This window comes from Neolamprologus multifasciatus, chromosome 12 (assembly GCF_963576455.1).
Source record: "Neolamprologus multifasciatus chromosome 12, fNeoMul1.2, whole genome shotgun sequence".
NCBI classification, from domain to species: Eukaryota; Metazoa; Chordata; class Actinopteri; order Cichliformes; family Cichlidae; genus Neolamprologus; species Neolamprologus multifasciatus.
The window spans coordinates 30,772,371-30,788,449 of NC_140450.1; the positions used below are offsets into that span (position 1 = coordinate 30,772,371).

Here is a 16,079-nt window from a genome sequence, read left to right on the forward strand (position 1 = left end):
ATTTTTCCCCTGGAGAGGTTCTTTAGCCCTTGATGCTACCTGTTCCAGCTTTGTGAGGTTACCTGTAAGAAAGGGGCAGACATCATAGATTTTGGAGGATGTATCGTTTTCAAGTGTTGGCTGCCTGCAGGTATATTTGTGTGTTGTCCTCTGTAGATTTCTCTCACTTGCTGACCAGGTAGACATTCAAAGCCTACCAAAAAGCAACATGTCAGGAAAAAATGCTGTGTTTATGACAGGAAATCTGTCTGAAGTCCTCTGTACACAATGGTATTATAAAGTCCAATATGAAGCCATCTGTCAGACAGCTTAAGATTGGCTGGAGTCCTGAAACAGGCTTGTGATCCCAAGCATGTGACAAAATAGTCAAAGTCCAGACCTTAAACTGACTGAGATGATATGGAGAGATCCCCACAAATCTCAATGAACCAAAGCAAAGCCGTAAAGTGCAGAGAAGCTGTAAAATTCCTCCACAATGATATGGGACACTTAAATCTTACAGAAATTGTGACTTCGGGTTACTGCTCCTAAAGGTGATTCTACAAGCTATTGAATCGTGGTTTTCACAGTACACCCCCATTACACGTCCTATGAAAGCTCTTCATGACTGTATGCCATGACACGTGCCATCGAAATGTTATTTCTTTTAGTGGGTTTAATACTGTGTCTGAATGATGTATACATGTATTTGGACAATGACACGGTTTTTGTAAATATTCCTGTTTAATTTAAATTTAATGGCTGATTTAAGAGGTTTAACTAAAGTGTCACTTTATTAAAAGGCACAAAAACCAAAAGTTAGAAAGCAAAGAGATAAGCGGTGTTAAAAGAAATGAACAAACTAGTCTAACACTAGTAAGTTAAGGATAAATTGTAAAAACTATTTTTGAACAGGACAAATAGCAAAAATTAAAGGTTTAAAGTTAATTAACAAATGTTGGTTAGGCTAAATTTGTGGATAAAGTGTAAAACATTTTAGCCAAGCTAAAAGACGAAATGTCAAATGGAAGAAATGAACGGATGAAAACAAAAGTGAGAAAAATGACATTAAAAGAACAAAATTACCACAAATAGTTCAACAGCATTAAATTACATCCAGATGTTTATGGCGTCTGGATGTTAGAAGCTACGTTGGCAGCTCATTATTTTTCAACTGAGGTTTAGTCATCAACTACATACAAACCTCTAATTTATGCACTCTCTATTAAACATTTAATAAATAATAATAATAATAATAATAATAAAAAAAAAATCACTAACAAAAGGTTTATGTCCAGTAAATAAGAAAAATCTAACTCACCACCCGTGCATCTCCTCTTAGGGCCTGCAGATCTAAAAACAACAAATTACAAGTCTCACTGTGAAAATTCATAAATCCATCAGTTATGTTAATTCACCGAGGATGTCAGGACCTCCATGTAAGCGTTACCTCATTAAGATGTGACCACTTCCATTTCTGAACAAGTTTTCTTTTTTCAGGTTCTCAGCAAATGTAACCCGCTTCCTCATCCTCAGTTATACACACAGCAGTATTTCCTGTCCTATATCAGAGAGGTTGCTGGCATCTTTGTCCGCTCGGCACATGTTGCAGCCAGCAGAGCCTATTATTGTGAAACGAAGCCAGCCCTGAAACGCGAGAGTTCCCACTGGGTTCCAATTACAGAGCAGAGGTCTAATATACTTGAACCCAGAGTGTGTCCCCATGAAAAATGTAAAAAACAACATTACAAAGCACTCTGTTTACACACTTTATTGAGCATCATGTCCAATATACATTGCATTGACACAAAATGGGAAAAAAAAAGAAAGAAAAACAAACAAAAAAATAAACAAAAACAAAAAGAATGGCGTTAGGGTGGATTACCTGGACACACCATTTTCAGAGCGTATTGCTTAATGACATTTCAAACGCACCGAATCTGTGCAAATACAGTGAACACCGGTCAGAGGAGGTCATGGTAGGTTAGAAAATTCTGACTTTAAAAGGTAATGTCAACAGCAGTTATGTGATAATCAAGTCTACAGAAATCTACCAACTGTACACATCACATTCACCCAGAATGCACTACCAATGGTATCCTACTGAAACTCACCCCAACTCCCTCAAACCTGATTGCATGCGCCAAAAGATGGTTATAGCTATGTTTCAGTGTCAGTCACAGATCAATACGTTATACAGAGTTCACGTCATCATGGCTTAATATTCAGCAACAACATCATCAATGAGGTGAACAAAAGCCAGTGGTTTCCAGACTCCACCCAAACACAACCTTTTAGTGATTTTTTTTTTAAAATAAAGCCTAAATGGGGGATCGCCTTCAGCCCCCACTTGCTTACACTTTACTAAGCGGCGAGTTAAGTCTCTGTGAAGGATCACAACCCAGATTTAGTAATCGAGTGAAGGTGATAAATTCTAATGAAGTATGTACCGATCAGAACTCAAGATGTTCACAGAAGAGCACTATCCCACAAACTAGCCAAAGTCCTGAAGAGTCTAAGCCCGCGAGTGAATATGAAGCACTAATTGGAAGCCAAATGTGCCACGACAAAACAAGGTAAGAATAACTAGCCTAACTCTACTAAGGAGCCTTTAAAATCCCCCGTATTCCCCAACAGATTAAGAACTCAACCATAAACCTGGTCAAATATGCTATCCGTTTAAATTGAGGTAAGCGCAGATGCCAGTTAATCAGTCCACATGCAGAATAATCACAGCTTAGGCTATTTTCACAGTCTGGATTTGCTTGTCCATGATTTTCAATAACTTCAACTAAGTGATCATTATCAGACTTCTTTGTTGACGGCGGAGTATTAAGTTTATCTTACTGATTGCTAATCGAGATCCCACTAAAGTTTGATCCTGAGAAGTTGGCACCAACCTCCTGTTACCATTAGCTATGCTTGTGTGAGTCTAACAATAATAAAACAATAACTCTCAAGGTGCTGCGTAAGCCGTTCCATTTGCATCCATAGCTTAAAACGATACATAACAGAGCTGTTTGAGGGGATCATGCAGGTTGAGAGTCATGGTTTTGAAACTCTTACATGTACTGACACTTGAAGAAAATGCTAACAGAAGGCTTTTTCTCAGAAAATGTGAATACTATAAAAAGTTCTCAACCTGTCCCTCTGAACGAGACGAGGCGAACTGTGAAGCCGACGAAAGGCAACGGTGATTCAATGACAAAATAATCGCATCTACGGACAGAGCTGATGTTGGGCTGTCGTTAATCTATCTCAGTATGAAGCAGGGAGGACAAGTGATGACCTAATGACAACAGGCTTTCATTTTGTTTTACACAATCTTGACCACTAAATTGCATAAGAAACCTGGTATAAAGTAGAAACTGTTCAGCAGCAGATAAAAAAAGGAAGTTAATTTACAGTAGTGACATATTTTACATCATTATTTTTTCTCAAAATAAATTAAATTAAATATACAATTCCAGGTAAGAAACAGGATAATTTTGCTGGTAGGTTTCTCAAATTGGTTCGTCTGGCGGAAAATGACAACCGTTCACAAAAACGTGGTTGAAGCCAACCAACTCCTTTGACTGGCAAAACAAGGGGTGCAAAAGCCTTTTGCTGAATCTTTCCCTCTGAAGGCATTTCCTTTAACTGCAATAAAGAATGAAGTTATTACTTACAGAAGCAAGGTATTCCATGCAAATCTTACTCAGCAGGTCAGTTTGCTTACCCTGGAATTTACAGCTGACTCCTAATCGTATGCCATCTCTTGACTTTTTCTTACACAGCGAGCCACCTTCCTCTTAAATTCTCCATTAGGGTCCTCCCTCCACTCTTTCTGTAGGAAAGGAGAACCAGATTCTTTTACTCACACTTTCTCGAATTACCTGCTCAAATAAAAAGGTGGGACTTCCAGCATTTGAAGGATGACATAAATAACTCACCGCAGCATCCACATTAGCTGGTGAGTCGCTGTTGGGGTCTGCGAGCATGGAGATAACACTAATCATGATTGTCTCTACTGTGTGGATCGGAAGCCAGCGTTCTTCGGGCTTTTCATAACCAAACTTATCTTCTCCTGGCTCATGCAGAATTGAGATGCAAACATCGCCGTTCTTTGCAACTGTGGAGACAAATTTCACACATTTTTTGATTACACTTTCAAGTCAGTCGCACAGATCTGTTCAGTAAAAGAGAATTTATGAATCTATTTATATGCAGAGATCAAGTGATGGCAAAGAAGACTGTGTGAGTAAAAGGATCAAAGGGTAAGAAGTGGGTTTACCATTTGGGTGCCAGATTTCAGTTATGAACCTCATCTTCGGCGGCCGTAGTGGATAATCATAGGGAAAGGTTAGGTATGCTTTGAAAAACCCTCCTTCACTGCAGTGACAAATACAGAAAAAAAAGGACAAACATTTGTCAAATGACTGAATTAAATAATCATTTGTGTTTCTGAATATCTCAACCAAAGACCTTACTTACAAAAGGGTATCTTGTGGACCAATGATCACAACTTCCCATTTATATATGTCATCATCATCTATCAGACCAGCTGAAAAGCCCTCCACGGGGTTCTTATTGAGCTCTGGGAAAAACAGAGGCACAATGTGTATTTTATTCAGTAGCAAAGTGAAAACAGAACCATAGTACAGAAAGGCCAATCACTAGAAATAGAAGTCAACATCCACGGTGTTAACATATTTTGTTGACAGACCCCTACTCTTACTACGAGTTATAAAAGTATCTCTGGATATTCAGAATTTTTGTATCATAACAATCAGTTAAGCTGACATCAACAGTACACAAGTAAAAGAGACTGGGGGGGAAACAGTGGTAGCAGCTTAATAGAGAACATAAGCTGACATGATGGAGCTGACAAGGTAACCAAGCTCTGGTTTTTCACTTAGGTCAACAAACTTGAGTAAATAAAACCCAGCAGAAATAAACTATTATGACAAACTCATGGCACATAATTTCAGAGGAAAATAAATCTGTGTTGGAGTCCCAGACACCGATTTGGTGGATATCATGTAAACCGCAAGCTCTTTACCCATGTTTTGTTTACTGATGCTGACACACTTCACTGTGGGAAGTATCTGACATCTGTGAATTCACAAAGAGCAGGTGACTAAAAATGAATCAGCAACAAGTACTATATACACTCAACTGAGCTAACTGAATTTTCCCGAACCACTGAGAGACCGACCCACACAAGGCATCACGACGAATATCTCAGTTTTTCAATATGGCATGTGCTTGAAGCACTCTTTTAACCTTGGTCTTATAGGAAATAGATCAATCTTACACTCTGGTTCCATGGGAGCAGTCTGTTGCTAAGGACTGAAGAAACAGAAAAATTACTTTCCACATCGATTCATTTTAAAGCCTTAATTATACTTTGTGTCTGTAAGCATGCTAGAGTCCTGCCAAATTTTTGTAACAGCGTGGACGTCCGCAGAAAACATCTACAATACAATGCACCAACAACACATACAGCCCACAGAAAGGACTTGATGAAGTCTTCGAATAAATATAACAGGAATAATTACTTGACCACTGACCTGTGGTTTTTCTCATTTGATGTCATATACAATATATATTCATAATAAAGACAACCAAATTATGTCAGCATATGTACAAGGGTTCACACTGATTTAAATGCTCTGTTTCAGGCAGTTGTCTTTGGATTTTTTGGGTTTTTTTAATAACTCTTAGCTCTGTGTTATGGCCCTAATATGGCTAAACAAATAAAATGAATACAAACATGGGAACTATGGGAAGACAATAGATGAACCTTTACTTCGCAGTTGAGCAGAAACTGAAAATCCAGAAATTTTCATTTGAACAACCTGTTTACAGAATCTAATCGTGATGTCCAAAAATAATGAAGACTGCTGATATGAATCACTGACTTGAAAAGAAAAACTGCATCAAGCACTGTCAATGATTCATTTCCCACACACAGAGTAATTAATATTTGTATGTGATGGTCAGCTGGTGCAAAATCCCAAATCACTTGTGTAACTGGATGCTGTCATTTTAATAGGGCATGCTATATACAAACATACATAGCACTTGTGTCATGTGCTGAAACTGAACTCACAAAATGTGCTACTTTAGCTAAATGGACCAGTTTGACTGCAGTGTATTAACACTGAATTAATATAATTTACATGATTAAGACTGCACGATGTTGTTTTTTATATTTTAGTGATCCACGACAGATTTCATCACCTGATCTTGAATGCTGCATTAAGTTCTTTTACCCTATCGGGTAAAATTATAATTGAATTATAGCATTAAAGTCATTAAATGAAAAGCTGCACCTCATATAGCAAAGTGTTGACTGAGGTATTGGTTTACTTTTAAAAGATGAGAACTGAAGGAACTGGACAGTCACGCAGCTGCAAACCAAACTTTATACCACGGGTTTTAAAGACTCGTGAGATCCATGTGTCATTTACAGGGCACAACAGCAATAAAATCAACTATGTCTCTGAAAAGACTTCAAAAGGAGAACAATAAGAGTTTCAGCATTGAGGGCTTGAATACTAATATAGATTGTCTCCCGCGTTAGACTCTGGGCCATATTTGATATCAGAAACGTTAGATTGTATCTTAAATGGCTATATTATGGCTTTGTAATTTCAATCAAGCGGTTACTGATGTATTGGTATATAGATCTATGAAATCCTTGCGGTGCACAGCGCTACCATTAACAATGCTAAAGTGTTTAGAGCAGATGAGTGACTGGTTGATTATTCCTTTGTTCCGTTAGCTAACTAATGCCCAACTTGCTAGCAAATGCTAGCTAGACTGGTCCTGCAATGTGTTGTTTGAGGTGTTTTTGAGCTCAGTATACTTCAAAATTATGTATTTATTCACAACACAGGTAAGCTATTCAAAGCTGCTTAGCCACACACTCAGCTAGACTGATAAAGGAACCCATTATGCTGTTCGGCTACCTTTCTGAGCTTACTTCTATTGCGTAAACACAGCTTTGCCAAGCCACAAAAAAGCTAACGTTAGCTGCTAAGGTATGGAGCCTTTATGTCGGCTCTATTTGCTTACAGTTTTACATTATTATTACCTGCCAGTTGTTTTCGAAGAAGCAATGCTGATTGTTCGGTCATGGTATGCACGCGCAGTTGAAAAAAAGCACTCCGTGTAGACAAACACTTTACGAAGAGAAGAGCTAAACCCGAACAAACCGAGCTAAGATCTTAGTGCTGCCCGTGCCTGCTGCTGATTTCCCTCTGTGTTTTGACACAAGCCTGAGCTGTACGCATGCGCGCCTGCGGTCGACTGTGTTTATGCGTGGCTTCAAAGCAACATTTGATCAAGACAAATCAACAAGCAACAAACTGGAAAACTGTATCAGTCTTGTACTGCAGCAAAATCAAAAATCAAAATTCGCCAATGCGTTTGTGGAGAGAGGTGTAGAGTTGATTCAATAAGACTGTAGCGTGTGCGAATGAGACTGGTAAATGTCGCAGAAGGTCGATTCTGTTCATCTGGACTTAGTGGGAGAAACGTTTCGTCATTCATCCACTTCTTCAGTCTCAGCTGACTGCAGGATTCCCGAACCTTATAAACAGTACAGTTGCACAATGACTGAAACCAGCCCACTGAATGAATAATGGGCTGTGAGGTCAATTCCTTGATCATTAATATGCAAATTGTCATGACCATTGATTGAGGCCCATTGATCAATAGCCATAAGTACCATTCGCAGAGAGTTGGGGAATGGCTGCAATCACAGCATTGTAAGATGGTGAAAGTACCCTTAGGCCCCCTCCTCAGTTCAGGGATGGTCTTTCTCTTTTCACGTAAATGGCCTTCTTGACTTCCGCTCAAGTGTTCCTCCCTGTCCAGGATGTGTACATCCTCATCATTGAAAGAGTGTCCACTGGCTCATAAATGTGTACCAACCCCACCCCCGACCAAATCACCATTTGGATTCCCCATCTGATGTCAGTTCTCAGGGAGACTATGATTGTTAGTGAGTGTTTTCTCTTTTCAAATAACCACAGACACCTTTTTGTGATGATTTACACTGATTGATTGTTGTTTATTGTACAGTTTATTATCGTTATTGTTGTGTGGTTTGTAGCCTTACTGAAGTCTATTAGGTTGTGATTTTGGCAGTCTCAGTCCAACCTAAATATTGGTTGGGGGAACCGATGTGCAAACTTTTTTTTTATGACCATCATTTAGACGTAGTGGCAGCTCATTGCCTGGATTAAGTCAGCAAAATTAGGTTTGAGCATCTTTCAGCAAGTAACATTTGGCAGTTTAATGCAACTGAAATGCAACGTTACATTGTTATGTTCAATTAAAATTATCTTAAAATTCATCCAGTTATTTCTGTTTCATGTTGTCCTTTCACTTGCCCTTTTTACATTCAACACGTGATCGCACAAAAAACTGCAGTGCCTGAACAATTATAATGTAAAACATTACCTCAACACAACACCAAAGGTGTCTCAGTTTACCTGAGTTCACCCAAGTAACAATGCTTATTCAAGTGGTATCTTTATGGACAACTCTTAAGCAGGGGCACTTCAGAATATTTTAAAAGGGTAGCCATATGGGGACCACTAAAATATTGGGGTAGCACACCAAAAGCAGAATTTCCAGTTTTATTATGCTGTTGTCAATATAGGTTACTAGAAAAAGATGGCAGAGATGGATTTCCTGCTATTAAACTTGATATCACTGAAAACATATGAAAACACATATGAAAACCATATGTGTGGATTTCAAATAATATTTTGAAATCCACTACTGGAAAGTTAATAAGCTACCATGTGTACACATCTAAAAAAAATCTGATGATATATTAAGCTCACAATCCTTACTAAATATGTGTATCACCATATGGGCCCCAAACCTAGTATCAGCTGATCTTGTGCATTAAAGAGGACCTGTTATACTCGTTTCCAGCTCCATTAACAGTTCAAAGTAATCTTTATTTGTATTATAGTGGGGCTCATTGCTACCTTCATTATACTTCATCCACTATCTCAAAATTAGCATATAGGGTAGACTGAAGCCTGAGTTTTTGACTCATATTTTAATATTAGATTAGCGATAATGTAAACTGTTTTAATATATTATAATTATATCATACACTTTTATTACAGAATTTTGCAATAGCGTGATTTGATAAAAGACGACTGTTTAGTCAATAGTTGAAACAAAATTTCCAACTATTTTAAAAACAGTGCTGCAGCAAAAACAAACATGATGCATTCAAAGGTATCGCGACATGTGAGACTAAATAAATTTAGAATAATTAAATAAAGACGCCTTGATCTGTAAAATATTTCGTAAAATGTAACTTCACATCTAACGTCCCTAAAATAAAAGTAAAGTCGATGAAATACTTATTTTACTCAATATCAAATATTTCACAGGCAGGTTTTTATTTCAAAGTTTTGAAAATATTCGAGCTTTTGAAGAGCATTTAAACGCAGCACTATGCGGAAGGAAGGTCAGCCGTTGGACGTCTTATGCGTCAGATGCTAGCTAACATTAGCCGTTCCAGAGCCCAAACTTTTAACCTGAGCCGGAAACCTACAGCGAGCCCTTCAAATAATCCAAAATGAATGTAATAGATTATGTGCGGGATATGGCTGCAGCAGGCCTTTACTCTAATGTCCGGATTTTGAGTAGTTTGTTGCTGACGATGAGCAACAACAATCCGTAAGTCGTGTCTGAGCGGGAACCGTCTAATTCCCGAAGACTGCTTTTCCACACCAGTGGTAGCGATAGCCCCAAGCTAACTAGTCAACAACAGCTAACATTATTATTTCTACCGAAGCTTTTCATTATCCACTCATTATTGGTGGATTAGTGTTTAAATGCGAGTGCAATTTAAATTATATACATTGTTTGTGTGTGTACTCCTTCACGATATAGTCGCATCTACAAGCGTATGCACTTAACAATGCTACTATGAAATAGCTTGAAATTTAACTAGTATTGTATTAGAAAACTTGTCGTTGTCTTACCCATTCATACTTTTGACACTTTAGAGTGACTGACTTAAAAACTGTAGCTATGTAGGACAATTTTTATGAGTTTTGCATTGATGTTTCTTTGTGTGTCATTCAGTTTTAATGGTTTTCCTCAGTCTGAGCACTTAATTGTTGGTGTGTTTTTAATGGAAGGGAGCTGTTCTCGCCGGCTCAGAAGTACCAGCTGCTGGTTTACCATGCTGATGCCATCTTCCATGACAAAGAGTATCGCAACGCTGCCTGCAAATACAGCATGGCTCTGCAACAGAAAAAGGTGCTCAGCAAAACATCAAAAGTTCGTACTTCAACTGGTGGAGCTGCTTCTAACATACAGGCACAGGTGTGTTTGACAATTTCCTGTAATCAAAAACAAACTGAAATCTATAATAGCACTTTGGTCACCTGGGTTTTTATTATTATTTTTATTTTAAATTTGATATAGAAATCTTTGACTTGACTTGACACAGAATTGAACATTAGGTTTGCTGATGCTGAACATCTCTCCCGAATTTTTGACTTTTTTCATAGTAATTAAAGGTTGCCTTTCTGAAACATTTAATAACTACATTAGATAAAGTTTGACAGGAGTAATGTAGATCCTCATCAGCCACTAAAATTCTGGTAATGTGAGTCGTGTCTTTACCTGCAGTTGTGATTTTATTTAATTTTTTTAAAAATTTTGTTATACATAATCTTTACAAAATTTTGCGACACTAAAATCTCTTTTACTTTACTTTCACACAATGTAAATCTAAGCCTTTCATCCTTCCAGTGATTTAAGGCTTAAAATGCTTTAAATGTAAAGATGGTTTTAGATGTCCTGCAGCACCATATGTATATCCAGAGCACAGAATGACTGGTTAGAATAATGTTCATCTACAATGAATGTTGTCTTTCAGAGTTTGCCTTCAGAGATTGAGGTAAAGTACAAAATAGCTGAGTGCTACACCATTCTGAAACTGGATAAAGACGCCATTGCAGTGCTCGATGGGATACCATCCAGACAGAGGACTCCGAAGGTACAGTCTGTTAACACAGTGACTGTCAATCACTGTTTACCTCATGCTTTAGTTTTATGTATTTATTTATTTTTTAACTGATTAGACTAGTAACTGTGTGAATTCAAATAGCTGCTTTAGAACTAAATAATGACTGCACCTACAAGTTCAGGTTTTGTAACAATTCAGCAGTAGTTGTTTTAAAGTAAAATCACCTTCTAAGTAAAAACTAGGAGTATGAAATCTGTTAATTGGAAATGGTGTGACAGTTGCAATTTGAAGTCAAAGACTGGTCTACAGTCAAAATACGACTGAAATAAATCTTAACAAACTTTACTAAAATTGGTTAAAATTTGATGCTAAAATTTGTTAGTTGGTTGGTTTTCATGATATTCTAGGGCAGTGGTTCCCAAACCTTTTTTGCTGGGCCCCTCTTTGTTTTACAAGAAAAATCTTCACGCTATCAATACATTTTTCAAAAAGTGCTTCTCTGTGCAAAATGGGTTCAGAAACATAAACAACTGTGGGATACTGTTAGTCCGTGATTTGAAGTGGGGGAACAAATTAAGGTGGGATCAGCCTGATATTATTTGTATCCCACTGTAACTTTACTGTACACAGAGCTAACATCTCCAAAATGTCAGGAGTAGTTTGTCATTACAAGAAGCGTTTGTAAACTAAAAAGCAAGAATGTGGGATAATGTTTGTCTGGGATTTGGAGAGCCCAGGGAAACAGGGAAAACCAATTCTGTCGCAGAGACCTACCTTGGCACTTGTGCAGGTGAAGCCAAAGGGAAGATATGCTTCACCATATTTTCTAGTCTTTGGCATGGAAGGAAGTTGGTTTGGAAACATATTTGGCGATGCTTCATCTCCTGCTTTGCGTTTGTGTGGGAACTCCGTCAAAAAACCTGTCCATTATGCTAGCAGTGTCCAAGCATTCCTTTTTTTTTTCTCTTTTTTTCATTTCATACTGGGCCCCACACTTTGGGAAACTCTGTGCTAGGGTATCAGTTATAAGAACAAAAGTCATTAATTGAAATCAGAAATTACCTACATTGATTCTGACCCCTGAATTCTGGCAAATTTAGGCCCAAAGCAGTGTTGGATACTAGTTTTCAGATCTCCACTTTTCCTAAGTTATTCATCCAGTTTTGTTGAAATGGGGCTCATATGATATGGAACTGTATGAAGCTCTATTTAACCTTTTGAAACCAGTTCAAGTGCAGTAACTTGTATAAGGTGTAGTAATTACCTTTTGTATTCCTTCCTGCCTCAGATCAACATGATGCTAGCTAACCTGTACAGGAAAGCTGGACAGGAGCGATCTGCTGTGACGAGTTACAAAGAGGTCCTCAGACAGTGCCCTCTTGCCTTGGATGCAATCATTGGTACGCATGTTCATTGTAGACTCTGTAATCCCACAAGCAGCACTTCATCTGCTAAGATGTTTGTACCTGCAGTGCTCTCCTATGTCCGTGCCACTTTAAAACAAACAAACAAAAAAACCCTTCTGCTTGGATTTAGCATCTCTTTTAAATAATTGAAGAATGTGTTTTTCCTTTAGGTCTTCTTTCTCTGTCAGTCAAAGGAGCCGAGGTGGCTTCCATGACTATGGATGCGATCCAGAGTATCCCCAACCTTGACTGGCTGTCTGTTTGGATCAAAGCGTACGCCTTCATACATGCAGGGGATAACCAGAGAGCTATTAATACCATTTGGTGAGCAAAGCAATAATGATTTGTACACAGTGAGTGAATATTGCGAGCTGTGTTTTGTGACAGTCTTAACTTCCTCCCTGAAACACTCTCAGCTCTTTGGAGAAGAAATCACTTTTGCGGGACAACGTGGACCTCCTGGTGAGCCTGGCAGATGTCTATTTCAGAGCAGGTGACACGAAAAATGCAATTCTCAAATTTGAACAAGCCCAGATGTTGGACCCTTACCTCATCAAAGGTGTGTTACAGGAGAGAACGTTTTGACTTACACATGTATTTTGTAGTTGATGACAGTTTTATTATCGTAATCTGTGTGTCACACAAGTCTAAGTAGCCTTAATAAAGACAGACGTGGAAACATGTTTGCTTTTTCAGGTATGGATGTTTATGGCTACCTGATGGCCCGTGAGGGACACCTGGAGGATGTTGAAGTCTTGGGAGGTCGATTATTTAATATATCTGATCAGCACGCTGAACCGTGGGTGATCTCGGGGTGAGTAGTCTCACTTTTCTCAGACAAAATCTCTCATGTAATTTCCGTGTTTTATATCATTAAACTTTTCAATTTGCGGTGTTCAGATGTCACAGTTTTTATAGCAAGCGTTACTCCCGGGCTCTCTACCTGGGAGCCAAGGCCATCCAGCTAAACAGCAACAGTGTTCAGGCACTGCTGCTGAAGGGTGCGGCACTGAGAAACATGGGCCGAGTTCAGGAAGCCATCATCCATTTCAGAGAGGCCATGCGTTTGGCACCCTGCCGCCTTGACTGCTATGAAGGTAGGCTTACTTTTAGCTTTTTTTCTTTCTTTTTTTTTTTTTTTTGGCTCTTCAGATTGTTTTTGTTTCGCTTGCAATAACAAAGTATTAATGACTCCAGGTTTAATTGACTGTTATCTGGCATCTAATGGGATTCGTGAGGCTATGGGAATGGCTAACAACATCTATAAGACTTTAGGAGCCAATGCACAGACTCTGACCATCCTCGCCACAGTGTGTCTGGAAGACCCAGTGACTCAGGAGAAAGCCAAAACCCTTTTAGACAAGGCACTGGCCCAGAGACCTGACTACACCAAGGCTGTGGTCAAGAAGGCTGAACTCCTCAGTACGTACAGCAAAAAAGACACTAAGTACTTGTGTTTTCCTCTTTTCCCCAATGATAAATAAATCTACAGTTTAATGAGTTGAAGGGAGGAAAAAGAAGCTTCACATACAGATGAGATGAAATTGTTGCTTTTGCTTTTTTTTTTCTTGTTTGAAGGCCGGGAACAGAAATATGAAGAAGGGATCGCTCTCCTGCGGAACGCCTTGGCCAATCAAAGTGACTGTGTCCTGCACAGGATGCTGGGAGATTTCCTGGTGGCGGTCAATGATTACCAAGAAGCCATGGACCAGTACAGTATAGCATTAAGGTAAACACTGATTATTGATCCTGGGAAAACGCTGTCATACAATCTAGTAAGTATTTTTTTATGAATTTAACACTGTATGGTTTTCTGTCCTAAGCCTGGATCCCAATGACCAGAAATCATTAGAAGGCATGCAGAAGATGGAGAAGGAGGAGAGCCCCACAGACGCCACAGTGGAGCTGGATGGTGACGACATGGAAGGCAGCGGGGAGGACGGCGATCTTGAGGGCAGTGACAGTGAGGCGGCTCAGTGGGCCGATCAGGAACAGTGGTTTGGTATGCAGTGACTCCGGTCCACTGACAGACGCTCTGTCAGTATCACACGGCAGCCCACGGGAAGCCTTCAGCCATGAGGGCTGTCAGTCGGAACAAGACGAAGGTTGTACTGCATGTTTAACCTCCGTGATCTCCGAGGTTATTGCCAAGCAATGTTGCCAACCTAAAGACGACAACACGGCTAAGACCTTAAATACAACAATTAATGCTTGCGCCCCTGGATGAACTGATGCTCAACTTTGCAGTACAGCTACAGGAAGCCGTCAGAACTTTTATTAAAATGCAGCTTGATGCAGAACTCCAGTCATTTCTTTTTATTTTTTGGCCCCAGTGCCGTTTCCCATCAGTCTGACAGTCTTAGCAGTGTCACTCTGAGGTCTGTTAAATGCATAGCATTATAAATCCAGGAATCACCCAAAGTTCTTACATTACCTTGTCTATTTGTGCACCCTTCTTGCCTGTCAGCCAGTTCAGAATACACCACAAAGGCATTTCAAAATAAAAAAGACTATTTATTTATAGTGAGTCATGTATCCTGCATTGAGAGGTTGTTCCCAGGAATGGAGAATGCAAGCAAATGAGCAGCTGAAGTTTGTTTAAAATTAGACGGTGATTCAGTAAACTGTGGTTTGAAGTTTAAAAAAAAATGACTGGAGTTACTATGACTTGTGTAATATTTTTATTTTGGGACACCTTTACCACAAAGGAGGCATTGGGTGTTGAAGTGTCACAATAAAGGTCACACATATACCAGAAGTGACATTGAATTTCTGCTGCTCTTTAAAATCTGTTGTATGAATTTTCTAAAACCTATTTTTGTGTCATGTAATAGTTCTGCTTATTTGTGTGTGTTTGTGTCGTCCATTAGGTCTGCCTTCTGTATCAAAATAACATAACTTGGAATATTTTAGTTTATCATTTCAAAACAAAACTTTATAGTATTTTGTACATATTTTTTAAATGTATAATAAAATAATGAAACACCTGACGTGCACAGAGCTGTTTCTAAAGTCATCCCACTTGCTTATAAATTATCATCACCAGGTGATCAGTGTGTTCGTTCTCTCTTCCATATCTCTGCTCAGTGGGAGGGCGAAGGAGCAAAAACAGCTCAACAGGGTACATTCATGGACCCACATGCTTAACAGTAAGCAAATAAAAGTTACCAAACACATTAAAGTTGAGCTAATTGAATAGGTGATTCTTTATTTTGAAAATCCTAAGGCTTCCACTCTGCTCTAGCTGTGCAGGAGGGGTTTCAAATGGAGTGTCACAGGGGCTGGATTTGAGGTGGACTCTGGAGTCTCACTAAATATTTGCACAAGGGTGCTCACACAATCCTCCAAAACAAAGAATATAAAACTTTGCACATTTTCTTTTTGTTAGCTTAATTTTTATTTTGAAAATCATCTCCTTTATTTCATAAAAATAGTTCTTCCTCACATTTAGGTTAGTTTTAGAGTAAAATTTATTTTAACAGGCTTGGGTCAGATACGCAGTGGGATGAGATGCTGAAACACATTAATTCAAATGTTGATTCACATCCCTTTGTTCAATTCCAGCTGCTTCAAATTTCCAGCCAGCATCAGGATCACAGCTGCGTAGAGATCATTCCTAAAAATCCTCAGGCATTTTATAGTATTGAGCACATGTTTTCTGAAGGTGATGAGCTAACAACTGGTAGCCAACA

The 16,079-nt window shown here is 38.8% G+C and overlaps 2 protein-coding genes across 2 annotated transcripts; one reads left to right on the forward strand and one right to left on the reverse strand.

Annotated features, from left to right (window-relative positions):
* Nucleotides 1–1,262: 1,262 nt before the first annotated feature.
* Nucleotides 1,263–7,250, reverse strand: LOC146507271 (ubiquitin-conjugating enzyme E2 G1-like). Its single transcript, XM_085179859.1, has 6 exons — nt 7,061–7,250; nt 4,453–4,555; nt 4,253–4,350; nt 3,912–4,090; nt 3,698–3,805; nt 1,263–3,618 (listed from the first exon to the last, which is right to left on the reverse strand). Exons 1-5 carry the CDS (start codon nt 7,101–7,103, stop codon nt 3,719–3,721), a joined length of 510 nt encoding a protein of 169 aa, XP_085035985.1. The 5' UTR covers nt 7,104–7,250; the 3' UTR covers nt 1,263–3,618; nt 3,698–3,718.
* Nucleotides 7,251–9,451: 2,201 nt separating this feature from the next.
* Nucleotides 9,452–15,377, forward strand: anapc7 (anaphase promoting complex subunit 7). The gene is made up of 11 exons (XM_085179852.1): nt 9,452–9,678; nt 10,146–10,332; nt 10,892–11,011; nt 12,270–12,381; nt 12,558–12,711; nt 12,804–12,946; nt 13,084–13,201; nt 13,288–13,484; nt 13,585–13,809; nt 13,966–14,116; nt 14,211–15,377. The coding sequence occupies exons 1-11, from the start codon at nt 9,578–9,580 to the stop codon at nt 14,398–14,400; spliced, it is 1,698 nt and encodes a 565-aa protein (XP_085035978.1). The 5' UTR covers nt 9,452–9,577; the 3' UTR covers nt 14,401–15,377.
* The last annotated feature ends 702 nt before the right edge of the window (nt 15,378–16,079 follow it).

What these genes read in the sequence shown, in the direction of transcription:
- LOC146507271 (XM_085179859.1), bottom strand. Translation starts at nt 7,103, where the DNA reads ATGACCGAACAATCAGCATTGCTTCTTCGAAAACAACTGGCAG. An exon ending in TCTTCGAAAACAACTGGCAG is followed by an intron (nt 4,556 to 7,060) that starts GTAATAATAATG and finishes TGTTTTTCCCAG; the next exon opens with AGCTCAATAAGAACCCCGTG. An exon ending in TGAAATCTGGCACCCAAATG is followed by an intron (nt 4,091 to 4,252) that starts GTAAACCCACTT and finishes TTGTCTCCACAG; the next exon opens with TTGCAAAGAACGGCGATGTT.
- anapc7 (XM_085179852.1), top strand. Translation starts at nt 9,578, where the DNA reads ATGAATGTAATAGATTATGTGCGGGATATGGCTGCAGCAGGCCTTTAC. An exon ending in GGACCCTTACCTCATCAAAG is followed by an intron (nt 12,947 to 13,083) that starts GTGTGTTACAGG and finishes TTGCTTTTTCAG; the next exon opens with GTATGGATGTTTATGGCTAC. An exon ending in CCGCCTTGACTGCTATGAAG is followed by an intron (nt 13,485 to 13,584) that starts GTAGGCTTACTT and finishes TAATGACTCCAG; the next exon opens with GTTTAATTGACTGTTATCTG.